The sequence below is a fragment of the Nicotiana tabacum genome, chromosome 5 (assembly GCF_000715075.1).
Source record: "Nicotiana tabacum cultivar K326 chromosome 5, ASM71507v2, whole genome shotgun sequence".
NCBI classification, from domain to species: Eukaryota; Viridiplantae; Streptophyta; class Magnoliopsida; order Solanales; family Solanaceae; genus Nicotiana; species Nicotiana tabacum.
The window spans coordinates 157,883,546-157,899,768 of record NC_134084.1 but is presented as its reverse complement, the minus strand read 5'-3'; the positions used below and the strand labels follow the sequence as shown (position 1 = coordinate 157,899,768).

The window sequence follows — 16,223 nt, the reverse complement described above, 5'->3', positions numbered from 1 at the left end:
ATACTAAGTAAGCCATATTGAGACTTAGGGACATCAAACCCAAGTCTATATTGAATACGAACTGAGCTCACGACGTTCAGAATGAAAGTCATGAACGAGTTATGAAGCTAGAGAATAGAAGTTCTACAACTATTCAAAGAACTAGGCTTAACTATATTTCTGAGGCAATTTATACGTCGTAAAGAGAACGTAGTGTAGGGAGGATCATTAGCATTCCCAAACATAGAGAGTTAGCCTCACATACCTCAATGTCGCTCCTTAGTGATACTACAATGATCCACAACACTAAGAACCTTCAATCTACAATAGCAATATCCAATGGAACCAATATTAGTAACAAATTCCATAACTTAAGCCATTTAGGCATATTATCAAACACCTTGTAGGCATAAACCTCTACATCTCATCACCATATAATTAGTTCATCTAATTACCACCATTCATCAACAATTTATCCTACCATCATGATTAACCAATTTATAACTTTCAACATCACGTATATGACCATCCATTCACACCCAACCAACAAATCCTATCAAATAATCACCCTTAAATCCCTACCATGATCATGTATTTAAATTGGGAATTTATGGCTTCCAATCACCATACCATAAGTTGTAACACTTGATTTATACTCATGATTCCATAATAACACCATATATGTAAGTCTAAGGGTGTAGGATTACCTCTTGTAGACCAAATATTGAAAGACAACTTTTGGGGTGTTCTTGAAATTTTGAAGAAATCCTATGAAACCCAATCAAAATCATGTTGTAACTAGTGATTGAGAAGTGAAATCACCATGAAAACACACTTAAAAACTCACCTTAGGTGTGCAATTGGATGCCTTGGTCGAGTTGGGGTGTAGAGGAAGCCCTAAGCTTGAGAAATGACTCAATTCCTCTTATTTCCGGTCTTTAAGATATTTAAAACCTTCCAGGCGCGCGAGAGGCAGAATACTCAGCAAAAACGCGCGACTTCGCGCGCGTATTCGCGCTCATGTTCGCGCTAGTGACACCTGCCCAGTAAAATGGTCATAACTTTCTGTATACACCTCCAAATGACAAACGGTTTGTTGTATTGGAAACTAGATTCAAAGGAATTTAATTTGATAGGTTATGAATCACACAACTAGTTATATAACTGGAGATATGGTCGTTCAAAGTGAGGTCTTGTGCGCACTCATTTACAGATTTCGTCTAATATGAAACTTTTCCAACTTGGCTTAGACTTAGGCCTCTCCTTAGACCCCAATTCACCTCTAGTATAACTTATACACTTATTAACATAACCACTCAATTACCATCATGCTATTACTCGTTTAATGCATCCACAACCGATTCAAATTACGGGGTGTTACACTGAGAACTACTGTTATCATTCGTCCTCAAATGATTTTTTTCCTGGTTGTATCTTAGGATTACTCTGGACTTTAAATTGGTTTGGTGGGACCATAAACCTTCATTAACACTTCCATACTAAAGTGAATGAATACAGAGTTACTGAATTAATGAGATACTGAACTGGATAGGTATTAGAGTTAATGGCTACTAAACTGGCTAAACACTGAAAGACATGGAGATTGTATTATAAGGTCTGAATGAGAAGGTTAGATAACTTCGACATTTCTCCAAAATACCTACCAGCTAACCGAGCATAACACTAGCTCCATAGGGCATAATAATATGCATAACATGAAATATCTACATGAATACTGAACTGGCACGAATAATCGAGTGCTGAACTGACGTGAATATCTACTCACTGAACTCACATCAATACCTGAGTATTAAGCTGTCATGAATATCTGAGTACTGGACTGGCATAAGTATCTGAGTACTGAACTAACTTGAATGTTCTAACATGAGATCTGAATACTGAAAACATAAATGTCGTGACATGAGATTTGAATACTGGAAACTTGAATTTTATAACATGACACATGAAATAATGGTGTACAACTGCTAATTATGGTGGAAATTCTATCTCATAATCTACTTACCCGATCCTTCATAGGATCCTACATGGGTTGATGTATCTGGGATTGAGCTTTCCTTTCTTTCCAAATCTTATAACACCTTTCATATGTGAAACTTTTAGAAACACCCAATCATCAACTTGAGACTCTAGGTCTCTATGTTGCATATTCAAATAGGATTTTTGGCAACTCTGAACTGTCTACAAATGCTATTGAATCAACTTGACTTTCTCCATAGACAGATACACCAAATCTGGTCCCCGAAACTCTGCTTCGCCAACTTCGAACCAACTAATTGGCAATCTACACCTTCGCCCATAAAAACCATACTTTCAAAATGAGCGAGATAATCCTATTATAAGGTCCATATTTACCATCTCCACTCAAAAGTATATGTATCCTGGGATGAAAACACTAGACTTTCTACTGCTCGACTTTCACTTGCTAGCAATTCAGACAATTGGCCACAAAGTCTACGACGTTCTTTTTCATGTGGTTCAACCAATAAATCTCCTTGGTTATGATACATATTTGGGGAACCTGGATGGAAAGAATACCTGGGATTATGGGCTTCTAACATGATTTTCCCTCTTTAAGTCCATCTATGTCTGGAACACACAATCTGTCTTGGTACCTCAAAGTACCATCATCTCCCCCTTATTCAAAAGCCATCATTTTATACTTGTGAATCTACTCTTTCAACTGCAACACGTAGGGATCATCAAACCATTTCTTCTTCACTTCAGCTACTAAGGAAGAACAAATTTTGTTCTGGACAATAATTCCACCATCTTCAGAATCCGAAAGCCAAACTCTTTGCTTGGCTAAGCGGCGAACTTATTTCACCATAGTTCTCTTGTTTGTCTCAATCATGAGCTACACTTCCCATACTTGATTATCATTCTAAGCACTTCCTGAAAACACTTATAGCATTGTTGCGATCTAAGTCTTTGACTTGTACTCCACAATTAGAGTCTCATGCAATGGCACTACCCTCATAACACATAAATAGGCATGATTTTATAGCTTTTCTTTGATCACTTTATCATCAATAACTAAGCTCGGTGATCATTCTACTCACTTTGTGTTTCTTACACATGTTATACATAATCCATGTGGTAATTATACAATTTTCTCTCATTACTGAACTAATTTTCCTTTTCATATCCCATGCTGACTATTTGGGTTTCAAATCACTAATTGGACTTACAAAAAAAATTCACATCACCCCTTAGAACAAAGGTCTTATAGATCCTTCTTCTTTTCTTTCGGGATTCTAACAACTTTCTTTATCTTCTGCAACTCTTTGCACTTTACGTTAATGACGACTCATCTCCCAACTTACCTTTGCGAAATCTTTCTTACTAGGAAAAACTAAATTATTTACATAAACGGAAAGCTTATGTCTTCATAACTATCCTACATAATCGTAATGATTTAACTCTGCCCACACTGTCAATCCTGGAGAAATCACATTTCGATAATTCCTAAAGGCTATTCTTCTATAGTTTGCTCTCTCACTGCTAGCTGATTTTTTTTCCCACTGCCACTGTACTTCGGGTTTAACTTAAACTCTTTGGGCTCTGACACATGCGTTCGGTATTTTCAAACTGCCATCCACTCACTAGAGATAACCTGGCTAAGTGGATCAAATCTCACCTCTACTAGCTCAGTTGAAATTGCTAATTCATTGTATCTACTCAAAACTTACTTAATATCCTTTTATTAACCACCCACTAGCATCATATTTTCTTCTCCTGCTTTGAATAACTAAAATGAAGCATAAGGTTACTCCTAACTTCCCTCATCATCTGACCATATTCTTTTGCCACACCCTATCATTTTTTTTGAACTATGTACATGGATCACACTTAGGGAAATTCATCTGTCTTAAACAAAATTAGAATATCTAACCCCAAACTTTCTATATAATACAAAATCATATCATACTATAAACATCTGCGGTAATCACTTAGTCACATAACCTAAGGAGGAACTGCCATATCTTTTATCTTATGTCAGTAGCTGCTTCTTATAGTAGCTTACTAGCGTGGTACTTCTAGTTCTGATTTGAATAATTCTAAACAACTTAAAATCATTCCCTGAAATTCAATATTGGCTGCTCTTGGTTCTCATTTCATACATCATATCTTCTTGTCATTTGCATGAGTTGTACGAAATTACATCTTTGGTAATAACAAACGTTTCTGACTCATAGGTATTTTCCCCTTAGTCTCCCTTTTTTTCTTCCAAAACTATAATGACCAATTCTAGGCCATTTGTGGTCAAATTCTTAACCTGCTACACTATAGGGTCTGACATACAGATATACTACCACACACATCTGATAAATCACTTCATGCACCATCCGGTGAGTCTTGGGTCTTAATCCCTAAAACATGCGAAGATTTCGCTATAATCATTATTACTTACATTTTCTTTGAGAACCCATATGCATCACTGTATACTCACAAGTCACCAGAAATTTTGATACACTGAAAATGGATATTTGGTAACCATATAACTGAATACTGACGTACTGAATAACCATAAACTTGCTAACTGAAAAACTGTATAACTAGAAACTGAGGTAAACTGATAACCATAAGGCATGATAACTGCTTTTGTACTTTCTGATAAGGTTATGCTCTAATCTATACTACTATCCATTGCATCCCACTTTAACACCCTCTCAAGTCTCATATTTACCAACCTGTACTCCATAATTATACCCCAATGGGCAATTATCATCTTTAGGACCTTAGGTTTCTCCTTCACGTCGCTTGGGCATCCAATACGTTTGGAATTCGATAGGAAGAGAAGGTTAACTATTGCTCTAAGCTTCATGACACGATCTAGAGTAGAAAGAGATGAGACAATCCTGAATGTCTTGGTAGTTAACCATTTATATGAGTGGCCAGCATACACATATAAAGGAAACTCCACTGGACATGGCTTCAGAGACTCCCTAAGACTCTTGAACCTAGTGCTCTGATACCAAGCTTTGTCACGCCCCGAACCTGGGCCTGGACGTAACACGACACTCGGTGCCTGGCTACATGTGACCGAGCGAACCAACTGGCTGGCTGAATCAACATGTGATATCATAACATACTAAATGCGGAAGATAAACTAACACATGCTGATATACTGAAAGTCTGGATGATATAAATCAAAGTGCAAAAATGCTAATACAATTCTGAAACATATTTGCAGCCAACATGGCTTAACATGAAAAGTCTGAGACTCTGTCTAACTGTTACTCTAGTCTATGAAGCCTTTATTAAAGTACTGAAACACTGACTATCTGTAAGTATGAAAGGCTGTAAAGTAATGATAATGCCCCGAAAGAACTGGGGATCACCAAATAGCTGATACGAGAATCCTAGCACTCTGCGTTGTCGACCTGTAAATTATTACCTGCATTGTGAGATGCAGGCCCCGAGCAAAAATGACGTCAGTACATTTGAATTCTACTGGTATGTAAAGAAACTGAAAGAAAGAATTATAAATGCTGAAACTGAAATTAAGCTAATAACTGAGATTTGATAATTGATAACTGAAATGATAACTATTGAAACTGAAACTGAAATGATAAATGATAACTAAACTGATAACTGATAGCTGAACTGATGACTGATACTGAACTGATAACTGGAAACTGAAATGGTAACTGATAATTGAACTGAACAAAGGAAGTAAGGATATGAATACTCTCTCTTCTGAATGATGAACAACTTGTTTATCTGAATAATAAACTGCGGCCTCAGGCCCAATATATATATATATAATATATATATATATATATATATATATATATATATATATATATATATATCTGTGCACAAACTGCGGCTTCAGGCCCAAGTATACGTATACATAACTGCAACCTCAGGTCCAAAATGCATAAATCATAAACTGCGGCCTCAGGCCCAAAGATGCATAAAGCATCGGCCTCAGGCCCAAATACAAGTGTTCAACATCCAGGGATTTAAAATCAGGAATTGAGAATCATACTGCAATACATGATAGTGAAATACTGAATCACGCTGAATTACATGATACTATAATACTAGACCATACTGATACATAAGACTGTAATACTAAATCATAATGAGCTACATAATACTGGAATACTGAATAGGACTAGAATGTGACATGTATTCTTGAACTGATTTTGAACACTGAAACTTCAACTGTCTATGACATACTGAGTAAGCTATACTGAGACTTAGGGACATCAAACCCAAGTCTATATTGAATACGAACTGAGCTCACGACATTCAAAATGAAAGTCATGAACGAGTTATGAAGCTAGAGAATAGAAGTTCTACAACTATTCAAGGAACTAGGCTTAACTATATTTATGAGGCAATTGATACGTCGTAAAAGAAACGTAGTGTAGGGAGGATCATTAACATTCCCAAACATAGAGAGTTAGCCTCACATACCTCAATGTCGCCCCTTAGTGATACTACAATGATCCACAACACTAAGAACCTTCAATCTACAATAGCAATATCCAATGGAACCAATATTAGTAACAAATTCCATAACTTAAGCCATTTAGGCATATTATCAAACACCTTGTAGGCATAAACCTCTACATCTCATCACCATATAATTAGTTCATCTAATTACCACCATTCATCAACAATTTATCCTACCATCATGATTAACCAATTTATAACTTTCAACATCACGTATATGACCATCCACACACCCAACCAACAAATCCTATCAAATAATCACCTTTAAATCCCTACCATGATCATGTATTTAAATTGGAAATTTATGGCTTCCAATCACCATACCATAAGTTGTAATACTTGATTTATACTCATGATTCCATAATAACACCATATATGTAAGTCTAAGGGCGTAGGATTACCTCTTGTAGACCAAATCTTGAAAGACAACTTTTGGGGTGTTCTTGAGATTTTGAAGAAATCCTATGAAACCTAATCAAAATCATGTTGTAACTAGTGATTGAGAAGTGAAATCACCATGAAAACACACTTAAAAACTCACCTTAGGTGTGCAATTGGATGCCTTGGTCGAGTTGGGGTGTAGAGGAAGCCCTAAGCTTGAGAAATGACTCAATTCCTCTTATTTCCGGTCTTTAAGATATTTAAAACCTTCCAGGCGCGCGAGCTCGCACGCCTGTTCTCGCGCGGGAGGCAGAATACTCAGCAAAAACGCACGACTTTTCGCGCGTCTTCGCGCTCATGTTCGCGCTAGTGACACCTGCCCAGTAAAATGGTCATAACTTTCTGTATACACCTCCAAATGATGAACGGTTTATTGCGTTGGAAACTAGATTCAAAGGAATTTAATTTGATAGGTTATGCATCACACAACTCATTATATAACTGGAGATATGATCGTTCAAAGTGAGGTCTTGTGCGCACTCATTTACAGATTTCGTCTAATATGAAACTTTTCCAACTTGGCTTAGACTTAGGCCTCTCCTTAGACCCCAATTCACCTCTAGTATAACTTATACACTTATTAACATAATCACTCAATTACCATCATGCTATTACTCGTTTAATGCATCCACAACCGATTCAAATTACGGGGTGTTACAAAAATTATCGGTTCATCAGGATATTCTTTCATTTCAAGTACTATAAAATCTACAGGGAAAACAAACTTATCTACTCTTACAAGCACATTTTCAATTATTCCCTTAGGTTTCTTAGTACTTTGATCTGGAAACTGAAGAGAAACACTTATGTCCTTCATTTTACCAAAATCTAATTTTCTAAAGATAGAAAATGGCATCAAATTTATTGAAGCTCCAGTATCGTAAAGTGCCTTTTCAAAATATACACCTCCCAAAGGGCATGGAATTGTAAAACTACCAGGATCACCAAGTTTTTGTGGTAGCTTATTTTGAAGTATAGCACTACATTTTTTAGTAAGCATTACCATAGAGACTTCTTCCAATTTCCATTTACTTGACAAAATTTCTTATAAAAATTTAGCATATGAAGGCATTTGCAACAAAGCATTAATGAAAGGAATATTAATATGAATTTGTTTCAAGATTTCCAAAAACATTGCAAATTGACCATCAAGCTTTTCTCGTTTCATTTTTTGTGGAAAAGGAATTGTCACAGGTGGGGCAACCATTTTTTCAGAAATTTTTTCTTCCTTATTCTTTATTTCTCTCTCTTTTGATGGTTCAGATGATTTGTTAATATTCTTATTCTTGTCTACCTGTTGTTCTGCCTTGTTCTTTTCTTGTCTATCTGCATAAGGTTCATCAAGTTCCTTACCTGACCATAAAGTGATGGCCTTAAGGTGCTCCTTTGGATTTTTCTCTGTATTGCTTGGTAAATGACCCTGAATCTTTTCTGACACAAGAGCTGCCAATTGGCTTAACTGAATTTCTAGATTTTTGAGAGATGAATTTTGGGTTTCCATCTTTTCATCAGTGACCTTAATATACTTGTACAAAAGGTCATCAAGACTTGGATGAGATTGTTGGGGCCTCTGCTGGTATGACCTCGTTTGTTGATATGGTCCTGCTTGCTGATATGGTCTGTAACTCGGCTGCCCACGATTTTGACTTTGGTATCCCGGCGAACCCTGTACCTGTTGTTTCTGGAAGCTTTGAGAGTTTTCTGCATCATTTGGGTTACTCCACTGAAATCCTGGATGCTTCTGTGCCATTGGACTCCTAAAAAGATGTGACTTGTAACCGATGACATTAACCTGTTCATCCGTTTGATTGGTTGCTTGACATTCATGGTTCTAATGGTTTCCTCTGCACATGTCACAAGCCTCAGAGTGGTTTGATTGTTGTATATTCACCAGAAAAGATTCAAACTTTTGTGCCAAAGAAATAATCTGTTGTGTTAGTGTATTTAAAGCATCAACTTGATTTACCGTAGCAGCCTTTTTAATGATTACACGCTCAGATGGCCATTGGATAGTGTTCTCAGAAATTTCATTCAACAGTTGCAATGCTTCCTCTGTGGTTTTTCCCATTACAGAACCTCCTGCAGCTGCATCTATCACATTTCTAGCAGAGCGTTTTAACCCGTGATAGAAAATGTACAATTGCATATGTTCAGGAATATCATGGTGTGGGCATTTTCTTAACATTGCTTTTAATCTTTCCCAAGCTTGATAAACTGACTCAGTATCAGTCTGCAAGAAATTAGATATGTCTTGTCTTAACTTTGTTGTTTTAGCAGGGGAAAAATATTTGTTTAAAAACTTCTAAGTCATCTGGTCCAATGTGGTAATGGACCCTTGAGGCAAACTTCGCAACCAAGTCTTGGCATCTCCTTTTAAAGAAAAAAGAAATAGCCTTAACTTGATAGCTTCAGGAGGTACTCCATTGTACTTAGCAGTTTCTACAAGTTCTAGAAAATTAATTAAATGACTATGTGGGTTTTCACTTGTATCACCAGTGAAGATATAAGATTGTTGAATTATCTGAATCAAGTCGGTTCTGATTTCAAAGTTGTTGGCTGCCACTGGGGGCTTTCTAACACTAGATGCACAGTTGAAATGATCAGGTCTAGCATAGTCCCTAAGGATTCTGTTTGCTGGCCTTGACGCCACTTCATCAAATTGCTCCTCTACATGGACTGGTGGTGGGATCCCAAGTTGGTTAATGTCCTCTGCTTCCTGGTTTTTCATTTCTTTACAAGCTGCTCCTTGAGACGACGATGTTTGTTCTTTCCTGCGCAATCGAAGAGATCTTTCAATTTCAGGATCGTAATTAGCTAACTCTTTTATAGAAGAGCAGTTCATAAACTACTTAAACTTCTTAAGTATAGAAATTACAAGAGAAAAAAATAAGTATATAAAAGAAAAATACAAAGATGATAAAAACAATACGTGCTAAACAAACATTATTGTACTATAATTTTATTATCTATAGAGAACAATAATATTATACTCAAACCTATAACAAAATCGTAATAAATAAAATAATGCAACAATAAACTATGATAAGAAATAATAATATAATATTACTATATATGGACAAAAGTAATTAATGATAGCATATATAGTTGGAATAGTCATAAGAATATTTTTCAGTAGTATAATACATCGTGAAAGAACTTCAACGTGAAAGAACTAACAATATTGGAATATTTATAGATGTACACGTTACAAAAGCAATAAGTAGTAGTTATAACACAGAGAAAGAAACAAAATAGAATAAAATAGTATAACACTATTATTGTAATAGAGGAGAAACTACTGATAGTAGTACGTAAAATTTGCTAAAGAACAATGATGGAATTTGGTAGGGAGAAGTACTAACAATCAGAAGAAATTATAATATTATTGTAAAAAACGTTACATTAGTATATTAAATAAACAGTAGTAGTTATAGCACTTAATTAGTGAAAATACTAACTGAAAAAGAATTTAAAAGTAATAAGTTCTCAAATTAATAACAAAGTATTTAATCTGAAGTAGATGTATGTCAATCTCCGGTAACAACGCCAAAAATTTGACGAGGCCAATGTGTATAGGATTTTCCTGCTCGTGCTTTGTCAAATTCTAGTATAGTTTATGATATCGTCCCACAGAGATTGGAAAATCTATTCTACAGACTTATAATATTTTAGCTACTATTTGAAAGAATTAGATTGATGAAAAGTTTGTGGAATTAAAACTTGTTAAATACTTAACAAAATTAAACAACTTTCAAAAGATTTGTAATTTAAAAAAGAGTTGGGATTCGTTGAATTCACTTAATAATATATTATAATAAAATCTCACTTTCTACATGTATTTCTCTAAAGGATAATTGCTTATTTCTAATACAATTATATCTTATCTCACCAAGAATTAATCAACTAATAACACTCCGTGAGGTTATGTAATTAATTGAGTTAAAATTGATGACGGTTAAACCGAAATATCTTCTGGTCTGAATTGTGCTAAAAGATAGTAAAAATTTCGTGAGAATATTTTTACTAAATCAATAATCCTGCGACTACAATTCCTCTGTGAGAATTAAAATTGAGGCAAGCAAGATTATTGACTTTTAATAATAGCTTACTAATAATTACTCTCACTTCACTATTTTATTCAATAGTTACTATATATTAATTTTGCTCCGTGAGAATTACAAAATTAATATGAGAGTAACTTAAAGATAACAATGATTAGTTAAAAATAACTATTATTATAGCACAATATAAAATATAAATAGAAAGTTTCAAACCAAGAATGTATTAAAACTGCGATAGTATTATAATATATATATATATATATATATATATATATATATATCAAGCTTCATCAACTATCCCAACAAAAAAAAGATTACTCCATTATGAAGTAAGAAAAAGAACCTAGTTTAGAAATACGAAGAATTGGTACAAAGATATTATTTTTCACAAAAGGATAACTACTAGGACTTAGGAATATTAAAGACAAAATAAAGACCAACAATAGTTCTTCTCTCATCAGATCCTCTTTTCACAATATATTATGAGTGTCTATTTATGGAAAATGTGTAGCAAATGTGAGATGATGTTGCAACTTTAAGTCATGAAGTTGTGACTTCAAAAGTTGATGTTGTAACTTCAAGACTTTATGTTGTGACTTCAAAATTTGATTCACTCTTGTTTACCACGTGCATTGCTCTTTTTCCTCCCTGTTTTGCTTGTAGTACTCTTTCCTCAATTCAACTTTCCTCTGCAGAACTTGTTAGAAAATATAGGAGAATCGAATATATTTATTCATGGTTTATTTAAAAATCCTTATTTATACGTATGAAAATACATGAATAATTTATATTCATCAATAGGAGATTACTCAAATAACTTTGAGCAAATCCCATATCTATAAGAGCTTCAGTTAGTTTCAGATTCCATTGTTTAGGTGCCTGTTTTAATCTATAGAGTGACTTATGCAATCTGCACACATGCTGACACTCCACTTGGCTTGAAAAGCCACCAGGAACATGCATATATACCACTTTAAGAAGATCTCTTTGAAGGAAAACATTGTGATCATCCATTTGGAACACATACCCTCCTAAAGCAGCAATCAATGCAACCACAACTCTCACAGTAACCATTTTAGCTACAGGAGAGAAATTTTTTGTGTAGTCTATTCCTTCTTGATGTGTGATTTTGAAGGCTAAGTACTTGCACCAGATGACTTGTATTTGACTTTAAACACCCACTTACAAATTATAGGAACCTTGCCAGGAAGGAGATGAATAATAGACCAAGTGTTGTTTTCTTTAAGAGCTATGGTTTCAGCTTTCATAGCCTCAACCCACTAGGGATCCCTACAGGCTTCTAAGAAGGATTTGGGTTCCACAATAGCCGAGAATCCAACAAGAGAAGCTCTATAGGCAGAGGACAACTTATCATAGGCCACATAGTTTGATATAGGATATGTAGACTTAGTTGGTGGAACCACATAATCAGCTAGCCACACAGGTGGTTTGGTAGTCCTTGATGATTTTCTGAGTGCTATGGAAGGAACATATGGTTCACCAACTGAGATATGAGAAGAGCTTGGTAAGGATAAAATAGGCTGGACAAGATCTAGAGGATCTGAGATGGAAGAAGAAAAAGATTCAACTTTATCAGTAGAGTGCTGGATAGGTGAAGGTGCAGGATACTCAGCATCAACAGAGGAGGAGGCATCAAGGTCAAAAACTGGTTGTGTAGGTTGTTCTACAAACTCTAAGATAGAAAATAAGGGAGAGGCACCAGAAGTCATATGCTTAAAAGGGAATACTTCTTCTTTGAACACAGTGTCCCTGCTAACAAAGAACCCTTTTGAACACAAATCATAGAGAATATATCCCTTCTGAGATGAGGAATACCCCATGTGAACAGTTGGGATTGCTTTGGGACAGAATTTATCCCTTTTTTTTTTTATGGTAATGGCATAACAAAGGTTGTAAAACACTTTCTGATACTGTAATGAAAGACTCTTTTGAAATAACTTCTCAAAAGAAGATTTGCCTTGGAACAGTGCAGTAGGCGAATAATTGAGAAGATAGACTGCTGTAGAGATACATTCTCCCCAAACCTTGAGTGGTAGAAAGGCTTGGAACCTGAGTGTTCTAGCCATGTCTAGGATAGACCTGTGCTTTCTCTCAATGACCCCATTCTGTTGAGGGATATTTGTAAGAACTTTGATGTTCTATACCTTGAGTCTTCAACAAGATCTGCATTTGGTCAGTAAAGAACTCTGTGCCATTGTCTGTTCTTAGAAATTTGAGTTTGTGATCAAACTGTATTGAAACCATTGCTATAAAGCTTTTGATTACCCCAATTGTATCTGACTTAAAATGTAGTTAAAATACTCAGGTATATCTGGAGTGATCATCTACTAAGGTCAGAAAATATCTCTTGCCATCATGTGTAGGCACCCTATATGGCTCCCAGACATTACCATGCACAATATCAAAGATATACTTAGAGAAAGAAGAACTAGTAGGGAAATATAGTCTTGATTGTTTAACTATAGGACACACAATACAATGATGTTCCTTCAGCTGCATATTATGCAAATCATCTACATATCTCAAAACCTTTAAAGAAGCATGTCCTAATCTTCGATGCCACAAAGAAGATACAACACAAGTCTTATTATTTGCTAGATTACTACATTTATTGGTGTCGCCTGGAATGGTATATACAATTGAATTGGAATGAGTGCCTTGGTGATAGAGTATTGCTCTGTATTCTTCCTTGAGAATGTACAGACCCAACTCTTCCTTACCAATCTCCAACACCTTCTCACGTGAGAGTTCCTGAAAGATACAGAAATTAGGGTAAATGCTGCTAGACACTGCAACGCCTTTATGAGTTTGGACACTGAGAGGAGGTTATATTTAACCTCTAGAATGCGAAGAATGTTCTGAACCCTTTTATTTTTGAAGAAAGAACAAATACTAGTATGAGTAATAGACACCCGTTCTCCTGTTGGTAAATGAACTTTACTCCTAGCATTTTCTGGTATTTCATCATACTTCTCTAGTAAGTGCAAACTATGAACCATATGATTTGTTGCTTTTGTGTCTATAATCCAGTTACTATGTATCAGAATTGTCATACATGCATGTATACTACCTGTTGTTCCTGCAGTGACATCATTGTCAGCAGGTTCAACTTCCTTATCCTTGGTCAGCAAATGCAGAATCTGCCGGTACTGTTCCTGAGTAAAGAAGTGAGTTGGAGAGGTTGTTGGTGTCTGATATCCTTGACCCTTATCTCTGAGGTTGGAACACCAGAACTGGTCACACTGTTAGCCTGTCCATTTGATGCCCCTCATTTTCTCTTGTTTTTGAAGTCAGAAGGATAGCCATGAAGCTTAAAACAGTTCTCTCTAGTATGACCCTTATATTTACAGTAGTCACACCAAACAACACCTTTACCAAATGAGTTTCTAGGTCTATAGCCTCCACTGAAATTAGTGTTCGTTTGTCCTCCACAATTATATCCACCTGTATAACCTCCATTAGGATTGTTGTTAGTATGTCCTCCACTATTATAGCCTCCAGTATACCCCTTATTACTCATCATAGCAGCTTCATTACACTTAGCAAATACACATTTTCCATTAACTCTCTGACTCTCCACATTAACTATCATAGCATAAGCTTGGTTTAGATTAGGCAAGGGTCGAGTCATGAGGACCTGATTTTTTGCATTCTCATAGGACTCATTTAACCCTGTGAGGAACTGATACAACTTCTGTATTTAATCGTGCTCTACATTTTTCCAAGATTCAGCACAACCACAAATATGTGGAGGAGTCAAAGTTTCACACTCATCCCACAATTCTCTCAGTTTAGTGTAATACACAGACACAGAGGATATGCCTTGAGTTAATGTGGCAATTTTCTTATGCAAATAGCAAGCCCTGGATGCATTATCCTTATCAAATACTTCCTTAAGATCCTCCCACATTGTATAGGCATCGGAAGCATAGATCACTAAACTAATTAAATTTGGTGAAACTGTATTCATTATCCAAGCAAGTACAATAGCATTGCATCTATCCCACAGTTCATGTAAACTAGTATCATATCTGTTTTTTCTACAAGTACCTAGAACAAACCCTAACTTGTTTTTACCATGCAATACAATTTTAATAGATCTACCCCAAATAGAATAGTTTTCTGAATCTTGAAGCTAAATAGAAATTAGAGCAGAACCTTGAGTATCAAATGGATGATGTAGAGATGATGGTTGTGATCGACGAGTTCTGTAGACAGTGACGCAGCAACAGGTGAGCCAACTATATCTTCATTGATCGACATTGTCACATCAGCAAACACTTCACCAGAAATTCTTACAATTTTATCATAATCACCCAGAATTAGATATAATTTGACCGCGATTCAACCAGAAAATCAAAAAAATTCCAACCCTAGGTCGAGCAAAGAGATTTCTGTGTTGAAAAATGGCTCGATCAAATTGATGAGCGGATGCTTCGATACAGCTGAATGATTCAAATTTTATCACGGCTGAGCTTAATGAAATCGAGCACCAAGCTCTGATACCATGTTAAAGAGCTACAATCATGGCACAAAAGAAAGTTCTAGAAGAAGAAGAGATGAAGAAAAAGCTTTGTTATTAGTCAACTGAGAAGAAGAAAAATGAATAGTTGTACATCATCACTAACTAACTACTGTATTTATACTACTACAAACTAACTAACTAACTAATTACACTTAATTAATAAATAGTTGAGCCCCACTATACTCAACAATGAGTGCACCATAGTGCTGGAGACCCGAGTTTTGGAGAGGTTGTCTGAGAGATGTGTTTTTTATTTAGAAATTTTAAAAGTCAAAACAAGGACTAAAAAAGAGAAGGAAAAAACATAAAAAGAAAACATGTAACTAATAAGGGGGGAGGATGTGAGAGAGAGAAACAAAAAGTGTATTTAATTAGAAAACATGGCAAATCACGGGGATTTAACCCTATTTATTAATTAAATATGATTTAAAAGAAGAAAGAATATGGGGATCAAACCACCGATTAGAAGTAGAATGTGCACCTCCTTACTAATTATGTACTAAAGTGTTCACTTGACCTTGGGTTCACTCATATTAATTTAAGTATTTGAGCTGAAATTTACTAGTGCTATATATGATTTAGGGGGAGGAGGATCGGTTTACGTGAACCCGCCTCCTCTCATGTGCATCTGCCCCTGATTATTAAATATTAAAATTCATTAATTGTACAAATAATCGTTTACACTATTAAGGGTCATTTGGTGTGCG

At 35.5% G+C, this 16,223-nt stretch overlaps 1 protein-coding gene and 1 non-coding gene across 2 annotated transcripts; one reads left to right on the top strand and one right to left on the bottom strand.

Annotated features, from left to right (window-relative positions):
• Window positions 1-7,528: 7,528 nt before the first annotated feature.
• LOC142181048 (uncharacterized) lies at window positions 7,529-7,915 on the bottom strand. The gene has a single exon (XM_075253166.1). The coding sequence runs from the start codon at window positions 7,913-7,915 to the stop codon at window positions 7,529-7,531; it is 387 nt and encodes a 128-aa protein (XP_075109267.1).
• A 1,150-nt stretch (window positions 7,916-9,065) lies between these two features.
• On the top strand, window positions 9,066-9,172 carry LOC142181323 (small nucleolar RNA R71). The gene has a single exon (XR_012709990.1). It is a non-coding gene; the product is annotated as a small nucleolar RNA R71 (small nucleolar RNA).
• The last annotated feature ends 7,051 nt before the right edge of the window (window positions 9,173-16,223 follow it).